Raw genomic sequence first — 14880 nt, forward strand, 5'->3', positions numbered from 1 at the left:
TTAAATTAAAACATAGAAGAAATTAATCCTTTGAGCTTTACACAGTTTACTTGATGAATTTTTAGCAGAAAAGTACTGCATTTTAAATTACTCTTTTAACATATCAAGTAGTGCAGACCTGAGAGGGACACACTCATCAGGTGACCAGGACCTGTCTGAGAGGGTGGGAAAAACTGGAGAAGCTGGTATGAAAGCAGCTCCGTGAGCCATGTTGAGGGGGCACAGACACAGACCTTAGAACGCACTTGATCCGGTCTCCCAGCATTGAGCCTAAGACATGGACCCTGGCCTGTCAGGGTGTCCTACAGATGGCCTAAGACTCCAGGGTGAGCAGAGTGAGGTGGAGCTGTGCGGTGTGTATAATCAGGGAAAAGGACAAATCAGCTGTGTAGTGCCAATGAACCAACAAAACATTTAAAGGGCAAATAGGGAGAGAGAGACACACACAAAACAGAAAAAAAGGTCAAAACCAGAAGATCAAGGAGAAACATAACAATGTGGCCGAAACGAAGGACAAAACTCGAGGTCAGAAGAACGAAGCAGCAGTCAGTAAGCTCAAAAATCAATTTGGAAGCAAGGAATTCTCGAAGAGCTTTTAAACAAAGTTGGATGAAGACGCAGTGAAATGGGTGACCTTTTAAACCCATCGCTGCAATTACCCGTAGGTTATGACCTTGGGAGACATGGACCGTAACGAGAGAAAAGGCAATGGGAGCAACACTGCAGCGCCCTCAGAACCACAGAAGACGGCCATCAGAATGAAACAAAACCCAAAAAATATAATAAGCTGAGAACACATGGAACCGCAGAACACCTGAGCAGTGGGGCCACTGAAGAGGCCACTGAAGATGCCAAGGGTCCTTTTCAGTACCACTCACCAACACTCGCTGTAAAGAAGCTGATTCCATTTCCCCGTCTCTCACAATCCCCAGGTCATTTTATTATTTTGATTTCTTTTCCAGAGAATACATCTCATTTCCAAGCTCAATACATGGTCACACGGGCTGAAGCCTATCACCGCAACATTTTGGCATAAGATAGGAACCCACCCTGTGGGTCCACTCACACATTTAGACCCAATTTATTGTCACAAATAGGACAATACCCTGACTGATCCTTCATGGACACGGGGAGAACATGCTACCCTCCGCAGTGAGCAGACCTGAGCAGTGAATTGTCCTTGAAATCAAAACGCGTTTCACTTGTGCAGTCAGAAATGCATTAAAGATTCTTAAGCCTGACTCAGTTTTTCAAATTTCCCAGCATGAAGCCCACTTTTGGGAGTATTTAAAATGAATTCCCTTTCCAAGAATTAAGGGGGGAGTGTAGGTAAGGGGATTTGATGACTAAACGTTTTTAATGTGTTTACAGTGTGGAGATCCTCCTTCTTGTGCAGACACCGACTTTAAACGTGATCAGCTGACCCCTGCATACTTTTAAGAACTTCTACAAGAAACAGGCCACTTGGAAAATGCCTCCTTTCTTGTGGTGGATGCCATAAAGCTTGCCTGACGATAATTGTAAATGTAATTTAGAAAGACAGGTTTTGTATCATGAGACACTTCTGGATTATGTTAGGAGCGCGTGAGACACCCAGCATTTCTTAAAAGATTGAGATAGCAACTGTGGATATTTGAATTCACTAAAAGCCTCGGTCACTGTAAGAGCTCAGCAGCCACACTCAAATTCTGCCCTGTGAAACAACGCCAGGCCATAGACAGGCCTTTCCATTTTGTTACGTAGTGACCAGTCAACTCACACTCGCCTCAGTGTCCACTCCCCTTCATTAACAATGTTCATCTTTGACCGTTTCCCATTCTCCCTAACTGACCCTTTAAATCTGAGTGTGAGTAAGGAGTCTAATATCCACCATGGCCTCTATCTGTGGAAATCCGGCCCCACAATGCAGTTCATCTCTTACCTTTTGCCGCTTCCTAAGGGTCCAATTTTTCCACAAAAGCAGGGTGACCTGACCTCCAGTGGTCATCTTTCCTCCGTCTTTATTAAATGAATTAGTGTGCTGAAAGGCAATAGTAGCAGTTAATTAGATCATTTCTCTTTGACGTCACCTTCACTGTAAGAATGTTTTATCTATACCAAACTGAAGTTTAAAACTCCAAACTAAAGGATTAATTGAACCAAACTTATTGCTGTTAATTAGTGTCATGCTTGGTCACGTTAATTAATTGTTTCCAATGAATTGTGGTGAAATTGATCAATAATTAATAGTAACTTGTCTAATTCAATACCCAATTTCAGGGGCAAGCACATTGGAGGAATAAGCACAGGAAGGGACACCAGGAACACTGACCCCCCAATCACCACCACCCCCCCATCCATTTCCAAACATGTCCAATGCAATTTAGGATTGCAGAAAGCAACTTTGGGCAAGCCAGCCCATTGCAGGACATGCACACTCACAGACTGAAGTTCACAATCAACCGACATAACTTGAGGATATGCAAGAAAAAAACCCTCTTAAACAGGAGAACATGACCAGTCCGGACCGGACCGGACGAGACTGGACTTCTGGCTCAGTCTAGTAGAGCCACGATATGGCAGTTCTAATGCAGCCACCACACTCACACCGACCCCCACAATCAGAATGAAGACACATTGAACTTCCTAGGCCCCCTCTGCCTTTCAAGGTAACTAAATTCAACCATGGAGATGTCTCACATTGTCCTACTTTGTCCTCCATATCAAATGCATTACAAGGCACCTTTGAGTCCCTTACTGTAAAAATGCCTGTCTTTTAGCTGAATTTGCTGTCTGTTTTAAGTTATGTCAGAAAATGTTGGTCAGATAAGGAGGAAACTATTTTGAGATAATTGGAAAAGCATGTCAGATATGTATGACTGGGTTTCAGAGAGCTCAAAATGATGTTCCAAAAGATTCAGAGTGCTTCCTTTCTTTTGAAACATATCTGAAAATGCATTTCAGATATCTTTAAATGACATGGAAAATATCTTGAAATCTCTCTAAGAAAGGATATACAGTATGCAAGCTGTACATATAATCTTGTATTGTAGATATCTCCAATGTGAGCAAACATGAAGATCAAAAGCATTTCGCAAAGTCTTTACTAATTTTCATAATGTCTTGAATAAACTCCCATGCCATTTTTAAATACCTGAAAAATATTGTATACATATATACAATCTACAACAATATATAATAAAACACTACTCTGTGTGTGTGTGTGCGTGTGAGTTATGTACCCCTAAGCAATCTGATTGGTCAGTGTGGTTTCGGTAGAGATGACACACGATGGCACAATACTTTAGGGTTAGGGTGACCAGATGTCACGTTCTTCCCAGAACAGCCTTGTTTTTCTGCTCTGTATCCTGCTAAAAAATTTAAATTTAACAAAATTATCAGTTTCTACACGTATGAAACTCCAAGGCCCAACCTTCATCTACTGGGCATCTAACAATGCACACAAAACACCAAGGAACCAACCTCTGCTGTTTGATTTCATATATAGTACATCTTCTATGATCACTCGATTAACAAGTCATCGTATTGTAGGTTGGTCAGCCTATTTAGGTGATTCAATTTCAATTACTGATTTTTTAATTTAAAATGAAAAAGGATTTAAAATGGAACATTTCAAAAACAATTGAAAGAATAACTTATTGAACAACATTGGGTCGCTAAATACTAAAGAGGTGCAATCCGAATTGCCTTCAAAGATGGGAGGAATTTGCAAGAATACAAATGATGTTTTCACAGCAGGTAATGGGGGCCTGTCTACCAATCGTGGTAGTCAAAAAGTCAACAGGAGGTGAACAAGGTGCCTCCAAATGACAGAGTCAGAAAAGAAGGCCTTTACAGAAACGCGATTGAGAGGAGAAGAGACGGGAGAGACAGGATGAGAAATACTGATACTGAGGAAAGGCATAGGAGGAGCACAGAGGGTACAAGTGCCGCAAAAGATATCAAAAATCAAAGATTTTTACATTTATTCTATTACCTGCTTCTGAAAGGTAAGCATAGCTAGAATATTCATAATTTTCTAATTATCTTATAATAAATCTACAGTGATAAGAACAAAATATAACAGAACATATTGCATACATTTTCAAACAGATCTAACCTTCCCATTGAAATATGGGGCAGACACACAAACCAAAACCCAACCGTGCCAGCACAGAGCCTCCTCTTAACTGAGCGCCCGTGTCTTTGGGATGTGAGTGGAAATCGGGCACTTGGTGAAAGTGCAACTCCACATACAGAACATCCTCGGTGGGCTAAGACTTCAAACTAGGTCCCTCAGGCAGGTTGGCTAGTCTTTATATTATATTATATTATATTATATTCTGCGGTTTATGGCGCAGGATTTTATATAATGCGGAAATGGTGTCTAATTCCTCGAAATTAAGCAGTATTTTTTCCAGCATGGTCAAGGGTACGAGGTGAGGAAAATCGGGCAGTTTCTGTTTAACAAAGTTTCTAATTTGAAGATAGTGAAAGAAATGTGTAGCTGGGAGGTTGAATTTGGAACGTAATTGTTCAAAGGATGCAAATATGTTGTCTATATAAATACATTTTTTTTTAATTGATTTTTATAGTTTGTCCTGTTTCACTACTATGTGGGCAGAGCCGCAATGGACAACTAATATAATAATAATCCATCCATCCATTTTCCAACCCGCTGAATCCGAATACAGGGTCATGGGGGTCTGCTGGAGCCAATCCCAGCCAACACAGGGCGCAAGGCAGGAAACAAACCCCGGGCAGGGTGCCAGCCTACCGCAGGACACACACACCAAGCACACACTAGGGACAATTTAGCATCGCCAATCCACCTACCCTGCATGTCTTTGGACTGTGGGAGGAAACCGGAGCACCCGGAGGAAACCCACACAGACACGGGGAGAACATGCAAACTCCACGCAGGGAGGACCCGGGAAGCGAACCCAGGTCTCCTAACTGTGAGGCAGCAGCGCTACCTATATTATATTATATTATATTATATTATATTATATTATATTATATTATATTATATTATATTATATCTTTCTTAGGGAGGCACGGTGGTGCAGTGGTAGCGCTGCTGCCTCACAGTTAGGAGACCTGGGTTCGCTTCCCGGGTCCTCCCTGCGTGGAGTTTGCATGTTCTCCCCGTGTCTGTGTGGGTTTCCTCCGGGTGCTCCGGTTTCCTCCCACAGTCCAAAGACATGCAGGGTAGGTGGATTGGCGATGCTAAATTGGCCCTAGTGTGTGTTTGGTGTGTGGGTGTGTTTGTGTGTGTCCTGCGGTGGATTGGTTCCTGCCTTGTGCCCTGTGTTGACTGGGATTGGCTCCAGCAGACCTCTGTGACCCTGTGTTAGGATTCAGCGGGTTGGAAAATGGATGGATGGATGGATCTGTTTCTTAAATTTAGGGTCAAGGTAGTTAGAACCTATCCTAGTAGTCTAAGCACAAGGCAGGAAATATCTGGGCACCCATCCACCGCAAGGACCACTCATGCACACACCCAGTCAGGGGCCAGTTTAGAATTTCCATTGAACCTGATGATATAAAATGAGAGCTGACCTGCCTAGTAGAAAACCTACACAAACACAGAGAGGACTTGCAAACCCCACACTGACAATGAGCAGTCATGAGACTCAAACCCAGAATCCATGGAGCAACATCACCTATCTTTGAGCCAATGTGCTACACCTAAATAATTTCATACAATACTAACATAAACAGTAAAATAAAAAAAAAAGACTACTCTTTATTATTTAAACTACTAAGTAATTTTAGCACAAACATGCACACTTTACCTATCCTGCTTGAAGCTGTGAAGCAGCAGCACCATAACCTAGACTCATATCTGTATTCTATGCAAGCTAAATTTTGATTCCATACATGCGTCCATCATTGAGTGTGCTTAATTCAGTTCATGGTTGCGGGAGTTGAGGCCTACCCCAGTCTTCATCTTTCTTTTCATACTTCTACAGTATGTGGGGTCAATGTGCTTGATCCACCTCCTCCCCACTCAGACCCTCTTCCTTCAGATCTTTTACTTTGTCCATTCACCTCCAGTTTGGCCTCCCTCACTTTCTTTTCCTCAGTACTTCCATTCCCATTACTCTTTTGCCAAAGTATTCACTGTTATCCCGCTTATCGCTGTAGCACAACAAAACATTACAACTGGACTATTTGCTTCAGCAGATGAATGGCCTGAAGTTTTAGATTAAGCCTTTAATTTTAGAAACAGACTTTACTCCATAATCGAAGTGAAATAAAGACGTCTTCAGTCAATCTGTATAAACCAAAAAAAGCAAAACAAAACAAGAAATAACAAAATTTCTTACCCACAAGCAAATCTGAGCAAGCTGAAAGGCAATGAGCGTTGGCCAGAAGTGTGAGAGCGTTAGCCAAGAGGCACACACTGCTTACAAAGCTCCTGCCTCAGCTACAGCAGATTTCCCTTGTAATCAGATTGTGCTAATCTCCTTCTACAATATGGACAACTATGTTTAAACAATAACACTCTTGTACGTTTCATTAATGAAAGACAAAGCTCGTGATGAGCATGATGACACCGGGCCGTAGCCGGGACACACTTTTTGGGCTGTTTTGTGGTGTCTTTAATGTCCGCGATGATGAGGTTAGTCTTCCCTTAATCACATCAGAAGGTGTGTGTGTGTCCTTATTCAGCGCTGTGTCGCACATACAACTGTCACAGCTAATTAGGTCTGCCAGCTAAAATCGTCTTGCCTTTGCAGAATTTTAATCACTCAGCAAATCTTTGTGCCCCCGAAAAAAAAAAAAAAGAGCGAGCAGAACTCCTCAAGTGGTCTGTGCATGTTAATCAGCCGAAGAAAAGATGAAATTTGAAGAGTGTGTCTCTTGTTTTTCTTCTGAGGGGAAAAGAGGAATGTGAAAAATGCTGGACGTTTTGTTTTTGCAGTATCCCACGTAGTGAACTGTGTGCTTTTAGCACTAGGAGGTTTGCATAATAATGTGGAAAAGAAAAATATTACAGGATAGAAAAGCGAAAGGAAACTTTTTTTTTTTCCATTGCCAAGTGGCTTTGGTATGTGTGGCAGCAAAAGCAGATGTGCCAGCGTCTTAGATGCATCTGTCAAGGACCAGGTAGGGCCCTCTTTGGTCAGCAGAACAGCCGGAGCTCAGCAAGGGGCTGGAAACAGCCCTCGGGGTTTTGCTCCTCGCCTGCTCAACAGCAGCTCACTGGTCTGCATATTCTGCAGTGCACCTCGTGTGCTCCCCCTCGTCCCAAAGGTACTCAGCTGAACTGAACCGCGCGGACCATCTGAGCAAACGCTTCACGTTCATGGAACCTGAAAGACAGGAGACGATTCCAGGGCTGTCAACTATGAGGAATGATTGGAAGTTTTTTTTTTTACTATAAATAAACTGGGATTAGGAAGGGACTTGATTGAATTATTTTTTTTAAATTATGATCATAGCTGTTACTTTAAAGAAAAATATTTACTTAGCAGGTGCTTTTTTCTAAAGTGACTAACAAAAGAGGTCAACATAATCGAGTAAACATCTGTCTCAGGACTGTTTTACATGACAAGGTTACAAAATGAATCATCACGAGTGAAAAGCACAGAATAAAACACAAGCGAGTTAAACTTCCTAGGTTACAAAAAGCCAGTATCAGTTAGGCAGAAATCCACCAAACAAGAGGGTCTTTAACAGTTCTTAAGCTCAGTGAGGGACTCAGAAGTTCAAATGGAGGTGGGCAGGTCATTCCACTAGCTAGGGGCTACACATCACTAGACACCATGCAGACAAGAGTGGGCAAGAACTAGCCTAGGACCACACAAGTGTCACCATATTTATGTAAGTGCCGACCCACTGACTACTCTGTACTTAATGTGTGCTGCTGGAAGGGGCCGATGTAGTGATCTGAAAAGAAGGGTGACATGTGCCCACCTCAGCTGGTTGAACAGCAGACCTGCCACTGCATTGTGAGTCATCTGCAGTGACTTGGTGACACATTCTGATAGAGAGCCCAAAGCCTGGACCAGTAGTTATGCTGCATACTCCATCAGGTACATTTGATCTTGTAGATGTTGTATAGAGGAGGGGTACTCAACTCCGGTCATGGAGGTCTGCAGTGGCTGCAGGTTTTCATTCCAACCAGTTTCATAATTAAAAGTAGATGATGAAACTTGCATATTAAATTATATGGCTTATTAGTGCTTTCATTCTTCCAAGGCAAATCTTTACCACATTTGCAGATGTTTGCAATTTCTGAGAACATTATCCCCATGTTTTGTACTCCAGAACCGATTTGTGCCTCTTGGTCCTTTCCTTCTCCCTCATTTTTTTCAAAACATTGTATTAACACAGAGACTTCATGATGGACGTACACAGGTTTAAATGGAGGTGCGTCAGCTGGAGAGCTGGTGGTTCCTTTGTCATCTGCACCTCATTATTAACTGATGGTTAGTTAAGAAAACAGACAATAGTTAAACCATAATGCAGCAGAGTTTAAAACTAAAACGCTCAATTAAGGGTTCTGAAATGTAACTAAAAGCATAAGTAAATCATGAATCGTAACTAAAACTAAAAAAGAAACCTATTGCTTTAGTAGTACATAAATGGCTTCTCATTAAAAATATAGTTAACGCAAAAGCCTTCAGCCACCACAGACCTCCAGGACCGGCGTTGAGTACTTATGGTACAGAGTATCTGCAAGACTGTAACGATGCGGGTTCGCTCCATGCTCCCATTTAGCTCCTGGGAGCTTTGAACCCAACACCGTCAGTAATGTCACCGATGAGCTAGACAATGAGGCACAATAAAGCAAGGGGATGGTGCAAAAAGTGCAAAGTGCTTTTATATTAAAATCAACAAAACAGTCTCCAAATAAATAGTGCAGTGCATCACAATCCTTAAATAAATAATCCAATAAAAACAAGGTGAAATCGTGGAGGTTAAAATCCAATAGAAAAAAAAATCTTTTAAAAACAATGAGGTTAAAACAATGTCTGGAAGCTGTCCCTTTAACACAAAGCCCGGTGCCTTTCTACTGGTGACTCCCCCGCTTCTCCCGTCCAGGCTATGCACCAGGGGAGCCACCCTACCTGCAGCTGACCTTCTCTCTGCACTTTCCTGCTGGTCTGTTCGCCTCACCGATCCCTGGCTCCAGTAGGCTTAACCAGACCATGACTTGGGCTCACCAGCGACCAGGGCGCTCATGCTGGGGCTTTCACATCCCAAGTCCCGACTCCCACTGCCTTCTTGGCCTTACGCGGAGGGCCATCCTTCTTCCGGTCACTCCGGCTCTTCATAAAATGCTCAGCGGGTGCGACCACAATCGGTTGCTCCTCGGGCGCCAGCCAAACACCCAGGCTCACTGCACAGCTGCCCGCGAGCCTGCGATAGCCGTTCTTCTTTCTCTCTTGCACCGGCTTTCCTCTCCCTGCTTCCTGCCACCTTCCTCTCCTGCAACCTCCGTTGCTTTCATTTCTTCTTTTCTCCTCCCTAGCCGCCTCGCGCTTCTATTTATCACGGGGACATGGATCAGATGTGGCAATTAGCAGCTCCCGTGAACAATTATGGATGCAGACGACTCCTCACCTGGGCACTTAAGCAAGGACCCGCCCGCATCACGAACTCCCCTGGGAACCGCTTCCGCCACACTACCATGCCCCCTCTCTAAGCCGCAAGTGTGGCGATTTTTTATTAAAAAAGTGGCCTTTTTGATGTGAGCTGTGGACCCGCCACACCACAAAGACCAAGAGACTGTTGGGACATCGGCAGTGAAGGACAGCTGGTCATCAATCACCACCTCAGGGTTACCTACAGACTTGTGGGGTGAGTCAAGCTGAACAAAGACGAGGTGCTGAATGGACAAAGGAGCTGGGATAACAAGAAAGTCCATCTTTACCAAGTTTAGCCGGAGATGGCGTTCCTTCATTCAGGTTGGAATCTCAGTGAGATGTTGTGAGCTGGTGCTTGGGAGGAACAGCTGTGCATCATCAGCATAGCACTGACAGGAGAAACCATAGGACTGGATGAGAGGACCTAGTGAGGAGGGGTAAAGAAAAAAGAGGAGAGGGTCCAGCACTGATCCTTGGGGCTCCCCTTGTGTTTGCCTGGTGAACCCTTGGCATCTCTCCTCCATATGGTAAGAGGTAGTACTCCAACCACCTGAGGGTCTTTACCAAGAACAAATTATCGAGATTGCTGGCCTGAGTGGCCCCTGTTCTTATCAAGATTGTCGTAATATTTCAATGTGTGGTTTGTGACATGGGACATGGTCCTGCTAGAAGTGTCTATTCCAAAAAATTGTATGCACATGGTCAGAAAAATATACTTCACTGGTACCCGTTTGATACAAAGGGGCAGGACATGTGCTAAGAACACATTCACCACTTCCCACACATGTCATGGATCCTAGACATGTCACGTGAAGTTTACCTCAAAGGTGCAAGGAAACAGTCTGTGGAAACAAAGGAGATGATTTAGAAGCACGAGTGCTGGACTTTTTCATTTTTCTTAGGGGTTGCTGAAATGATCACTTCTAGATCTTCTGGGCCATGCCAGTAAATATTTCTTCAAGTAAAATTTATTTACAGTATGTAACATCCATGTACAGTCATTTATCTTGTAACCTACTCCATCTTCAGCCATCTGTGTCAACAGTCACTTTGATACATTTTGGCACAAATTGCTGAATATAATGAGTCACATAACACAGAGCGTACTGAGTGGTGGTAACTTCAAAAATGTCAGCTTCCATTCTGAGAATCTGAGATGCACTAGAATTGATACTCACTGGACTGGATTCTCTCTGTCATTTCCCACGCAGACACGCGGTCCAATCCCACCCTCCGGAAATTACACTCGATCTGTCACAGCCAGGTATTACGTGGACGTCCCCTTGGCCTGGTCCAGCCACTTGGGTTCTCAACAATGAGGATCCTGCGAACCGGATCATCCTTGGAGAATCGCGCCATTTGGCCGTAGTGGCGTAACTGATGCAGGTAATGTGCCTCATTTGGGACTCCATGAGCAGCTGCTCTTTCAACTCAAAGCTAAACCAGTGGTATCCAAGGATTCTCCAAAGAGACACAGTACTGAAGGAGTTCATTCTTCATCTTGGGTCACTGGATAGCGTCCATGTCTTGCAACCATGTAGCAAGACAGGAAGCACCAGCACTCTAAAGAGATGGGGATTCGTCCTTTGGCAGAGATATTGGGAGCACCACACACCCCTTTCCAGTGACCTCATAACCCCCCCCCCCCCCCCCCATGCTCTCCCAATCCATCTACTGACTTCATAGGAAGAGTCACCAGAGACATGAATGCTGTGCTGAGGTCAATGCGGTCAACATTCTCTTCGCAGAGAGACACACTGCTGATGGCTGTGCCCAAGAGCCCATTAAAGGCCTGGATCTTGGTTTTCATCGAGGACATTCCCAAGCCCAGACACTCAGACTCTTTACTCAGTCTCTTCAGAGCTCCAATCAGAGCCTCCATTGACTCTGTGAAGATCACAGAATTGTCGGGAAAGCTAAGATCCACGAATCTTTCTTCACCAACAGATGCCCCACAGCTGCTGCACCACACGACCTTGACTAACACCCAGTCCATGTAAGCACTGAACAGAGTAGGAGCAAGAACACATCACTGACAAAACCCAGAACTAGGAAGAACACAGAAGTCCTGCCTCCACTCGGCACAGCACTCACAGTACCAGTGTTAAGGGCCGGCCATGATCTCCAGCAACCTTGAGGGGATCCCATGAAGATTCAATGTTCCACAGGCCAGCTTGATCAACTGAGTCATAGCTGTAAAAGAAATTCCACTCTGAAACATGGCCAGAAACATTTCCTCCACACTTTCCCCAAATCATAGAAAGTCCAAAGTTTTATGTCAGCAACAATGATTGCTGTGGTCTGTTGGTTCATCTCAGTTGAATCAGGAAATATGCGGCATTCATATATTTTTCTCAAGATAGCTTCCTCCATGGATGGATCCACCAGCTAGTGAGAAGTATGAACTTAACATCTGAACCCTCAGAGTCATCTACTCTGATTTGATGATCACAGTATATTTTTAAAATAAACACAAGAAAGTGGAAAAAGGTTTGGGGCACCAACAGTAAGCCATATATATTGTAGGCATGTTTGCAAAAAGGTTTGAAAAAACAAGATAGTTACGTTGTCTTCTTAGACGTAAGTCCATAAGCTGACTGACTCCATATTGAATAGGCTGGGCTTATAAGGCTTTTAGACCAGATGAGGGCAGGACTTAAGAGGAGGAACTGGAAGTGATGTCACCTGTCCTCGACTTTTGGAGCTTCTGGTCTGCAGATTAAGAAGAGAATAACAGCGCCCCCTCTCTACTAGGGGGTAGAACTACAGTCACTACAATGTCCCCTAATTAATCCAGGCACTTCCAGGCAGGTGGCACAGGTGCATTGAGAAGGATGGAGACTACATTGAGAAATGACAGGACAACCGACCCTGAGCGGTCTGGCTGATGTCACTCGTGGCAGCCATGATGGAGGTCAGGTTAGTGAGGACTCAAGTGTCTCAGCCAGCTGAGTGAGTAATGGGTGAGCTGGGGTGAAGAAGAGGGTGTTGTCTAAAACAGGAAGGAACATTGACCTGATGACTGTGTTGATGGTTTTATTCTTGTTTTAAATTCTGGATTTTAATCTCATGGATATTCACTGTTTTTATGGATTAATTATTGGAGATACAGCACTGCACTTTGGACACTGTGATTTGGACTGTTTAATAATAAAAGCACTGGCGCTTTGCACCTACCCCTTGCTATGTTTGTGTGTTGTGCCCTCGTCTGCTAGGCTCATCCCTCAGGTACGTTATCGGTGGTAGCGGGTTCAAGAGACTCCCAAGACACATGCAACTAACCTACACAGTCACAGACCTTAACAAACACTTCTCTGGGTCTTCATAACATTTACAAAGCATCTCTGTGATGTGACCCACTGAGACACATTTTTCTTGAGACCTGTGAATCCATCATATTATCGAGTAATTTTACCATGAGGTCAATACTCGACACTGCACAGAGATGAATAATCGAGCTACTGATGTTTTGTAAGTGTGATGAAGGCCAGATGAAGCCTTTGCTAAGGCCTTGTTGCATAAGAGTAATTGAGTAATAGGGTCATTTTTGTGGTACCTAAACTAAAGTGTTACAAAATTTTTTTTATGAAAATAAATCTTACATCACTGCTCTTTTGCAAATGCGGAATAAGAGAAGAATGAAGTTCAGCAAATTAAACAATGAGATCAATTAGAGGTTAAATGACTCACTGATTAAAAAACTCACCAGAATCAAAACCTGCAGGCAGAGGGGGGTCCCCCGGGTCTCAGACTGGGCACCCCTGCTGTAGGGGATCTGACCAAAATTGAAGGAGTGATGACTGCAGAGAAATATACTCAGGCTTTGATTTGCCATGCTGGACCCTCAAGAAAGCGATTTGCAAACAAAATGTTTTCTCTGAATGATAACAAACCCAAACACAATCCGGCCCCCCCTTGGAGTGAATGGCTAAAGAGAGAAACATAGAAAATATAAATAAACAATATTAGAGAATAACAGAGAAAATAGAGAACGACCACCCCAAAAGAAGTGAAGATGTGTGGGATCATTTGGAGACAGAAAAGAAAAAAAGGAGAGCAAATCCTATAAAAAGCCTGGAAGAAAATACAACCAGATTCCTTGAAAAGAAAACATTACAGCAGCGTACCGAAGTGAAGTACTTCTGCTTAGAAATCTAACAGAAACCACAACGCTGACATGCTTAAAAACATAAGACGTTGTTACACACAAACAAATAAATCCTTAATACAAGGCTTAACCCTGAGGTTGTGGCTTCAAATCCAACTACTGATGCTAAGTATATGTGACTATGAGAAAGTCTCAAATGTGCTCTAATTGGAGAAATTCAACCAATTACTTCAAAAATTGCAAGTTGCCTTCAAATAATAATAATCAAATTATTGTAAATCAAATAATAATAATTAACTTAAATTCTTTGGTGGCCTAAGACTTTACGTAGGAGTGTGTATGTGTGTAATATATACAGCAGACATTATTCTCAGCAGGGAGAGTGTGCATACACAAACACACATAAATAGTGTGATAGGATGACTTTCTGTGCCAAGAATAACACCAACAAGGCCAAAGGTAAGAGCAACAGGAAACCAAGAGAAAGATGGTCGGACTGCATCAAGAAGATACCTCAGAGACAGCAACACACATAGAGGCATGGACAGCAGCATTAAGGCTAAAGCTGACCACCAAACCCGAAAAGGAGAGAAGGGTGAAGGCCAAAGGTAAATAAAGAACACACCTTTGTATATAAAAGTAACAAGAGAAAGGAGAGTGAAGGGAACAACAAAAATATCAAGAACACTAAAAGACAAACAAAAAACCCCCTGTATCTTTGGGCCTGCGTTAACACGTTTGAACACCTTCCTACCCATGGGGGTTGCCTTGACTCCTTTCCCATCCTCGCGGTACACACAAATATTCCCTTACTCACCCGCTCTTTCTCTCTCTGTCCTGGCTTCTGTCTTCCTCTTGCCAGTTGTGTTTTTGACCCTAGAGTTGGTTTCAGTAGCCAGAGATTGGTCCGCCAAGCCACAATGCACAACTGCAGGTGGTGGATCCACATTGTTCCAGTGGAGTGACGTGCAGTGAGGTTCATGGCTAGTGAGGCGCCGACTCCTTCAGGGTGAGATTCACAAATATATGAACACATAGCTTATTCACTATTCAATTGGCAGCATACATATTGACTACTGGTTATGTTTCATATCTCATCCGCATTCTTTACACACACATAGGTAAGGTGCCTGTCTGGCAAAGAAAGAACGTTACTTTTATAGCGATGAGAGAGAGCGGAGAGGGCGCATT

General features: G+C 43.4%; 1 protein-coding gene across 2 annotated transcripts in view; it reads right to left on the reverse strand.

Annotated features, from left to right (window-relative positions):
• The window catches only part of abca4b (ATP-binding cassette, sub-family A (ABC1), member 4b), a 325020-nt gene extending 318600 nt beyond the window's left edge, over window positions 1–6420 (reverse strand). For both annotated transcript variants that reach the window (XM_051933275.1, XM_051933274.1), the window contains exons 1-2: window positions 6312–6420; window positions 1922–2020 (exon numbers count right to left, since the gene is read on the reverse strand). In XM_051933275.1, the coding sequence (XP_051789235.1) occupies window positions 1922–1987 (66 nt within the window). In that variant the 5' untranslated portion in view covers window positions 1988–2020; window positions 6312–6420. The remainder of the gene's footprint in view (window positions 1–1921; window positions 2021–6311) is intronic.
• Between the last annotated feature and the right edge of the window lie 8460 nt (window positions 6421–14880).

The sequence above is a fragment of the Erpetoichthys calabaricus genome, chromosome 10, assembly GCF_900747795.2.
Source record: "Erpetoichthys calabaricus chromosome 10, fErpCal1.3, whole genome shotgun sequence".
Taxonomy (NCBI): Eukaryota; Metazoa; Chordata; class Cladistia; order Polypteriformes; family Polypteridae; genus Erpetoichthys; species Erpetoichthys calabaricus.